Here is a 1,831-nt window from a genome sequence, read left to right on the forward strand (position 1 = left end):
TAACGTGCAGCCCAACTGGGATTAATGCATGTCCTTGTGTTGTGTTTTACACACAATTTCATGCAATACATAAACCAAGCAAAATTCATTTATATTTCTACGGAACTGAATCAAACTTAACGGGGGTATTAACTTGTTGGTATAGTTTGCCAGTATCGAATTGAGTTGAAGAAGAGAAAAGTGAAAAATGTTCACAGATACCAAATCAGAAAAACCCAATGCTGGAGTATTATTCATTAAACTGAAAGATATTATTACCGTTCGTGTGATTACTTTCTACAGATACTAACGTATAATATGAATTTGAGTACGGCACTCTATTTTTATAGAGTGTGGGAATATAAACTCCGTTTTTGCGCACTCTATTCAGACAATGTTAACAGCTCAGACAGCTCAACTGGTTAACTCTTTCGCGAGCCACTTTAGTGAACTATAGTATACGAATCTAGGATAGTCGGTATCAAAGGAGGCATTTTGCCTCCTTTAAGGCGAGTGATGGATCACCTTCAAATCTTCCAAATGTGATTTGCTTGGTCTTTTTATGCCCATAACGAACAGTCGTAAACGTACTTAATTATAAAAGGAGGCATTTTGCCTCCTTTAACATTGATACATCGTCGTACTTAGTTGAAAAGCAGGAAAAGGGAGGCATTCTGCTTCCTCTGATCACGAAAGGGTTAAGACACTTGGGTTTATTGAGATCCCCCAGAGGGTGCAGGGTTGTCGCGGGTTCGATTCCCATCGAATACGTTAATTCTCCATGCTAAATTGGTAAATCGCCTTGTGTATTGTCAATACCCTAGCTGCAAACTCGACTAATATCTCTTTTGCTGCTACTTAATCCTCAATGACGATGTCTTCCAGGGTTTTGCATGATGTGCTCGAAGTCTCGCAGTCACCAACGTTTCCGCTATCATCGTCAGCACTGTTGTGGCTACGAAGTTCCCGAGCCATACGGAACTTGGCTCCGTACACATCGTGGCGTGCTACGTGTCACGAAGTAGGGTCATCGCTAAAACCACAGATCGAAACGCTTTTCCCAACGAAAGAGTCTGGTGTCAGTCGCCACGCTTTCATCACTCACGCTGCGACCATCTCAACCTCTGGCTGACGAGGGTTTCCCCCTCTAGTGTAGCGAACTTGGTCCGAGTTTTTTTTCACTCATTGATGATCTCGCACAGGTTGTCCTTAAATGGCTTGTAGATTCCGACGTCTCCAGCCTGAAGTAGGGCATTAAGCCTCCTGGAATCACTACCATGTCGATGTCCTACTCTTAGCAACGCTGCTTGACCTTCTTCGCAATATGCGCCCGCATCGAGACCCAGATGACATACTGCCTAGTGGTTTTGGCTACTTCAGGGAAGTACCAATCCAGCCGGTTGAGGAGTAGGTTTCGGTCCACCCATGTTCGCTCTTGATAAGCGACGTAGCACCCGCTAACACGCTCAATTGGACCACGTGTCTTTCGCTTCCAGATAAGACACGGCGACAGCTTCTTTCCGGAAGCTGTTACTGCATGCCAGCAGTAATCCTCATGGACGAGACCCGCTAGAGCGAATGACGACGTGGCGTGCCCCAACTTTATCAACCGTGTGAGTACAGGCATCCTCGAAATAGACAGCGGTCTCGTTCATTAAAATCGTTCGGGCACGGTTCATGGATAGCTTGTGCTCGCCAAAATAGGCCACGAAGGAAACCGCTCGCTCCACCAATTCATCGTCATCGAGTGTTGTGAGGTTTGTACGCTATCTGAGGGCTAGACGGTTGCGTTTGATGAACCCTTGTACCCACGGATCGGACGCCACGAAGCGGATTGGGTCGTCTTCCAACG

The 1,831-nt window shown here is 45.9% G+C and overlaps 1 protein-coding gene across 1 annotated transcript; it reads right to left on the bottom strand.

Moving 5' to 3' along the window:
• Positions 1 to 837: 837 nt before the first annotated feature.
• On the bottom strand, positions 838 to 954 carry PPTG_24853 (hypothetical protein; the record flags this gene model as incomplete). Its single annotated transcript, XM_008918750.1, has 1 exon — positions 838 to 954. The coding sequence occupies one exon, from the start codon at positions 952 to 954 to the stop codon at positions 838 to 840; it is 117 nt and encodes a 38-aa protein (XP_008916998.1).
• Between the last annotated feature and the right edge of the window lie 877 nt (positions 955 to 1,831).

This window comes from Phytophthora parasitica (assembly GCF_000247585.1).
Source record: "Phytophthora parasitica INRA-310 unplaced genomic scaffold supercont2.294, whole genome shotgun sequence".
Classification (NCBI taxonomy): Eukaryota; Oomycota; class Peronosporomycetes; order Peronosporales; family Peronosporaceae; genus Phytophthora; species Phytophthora nicotianae.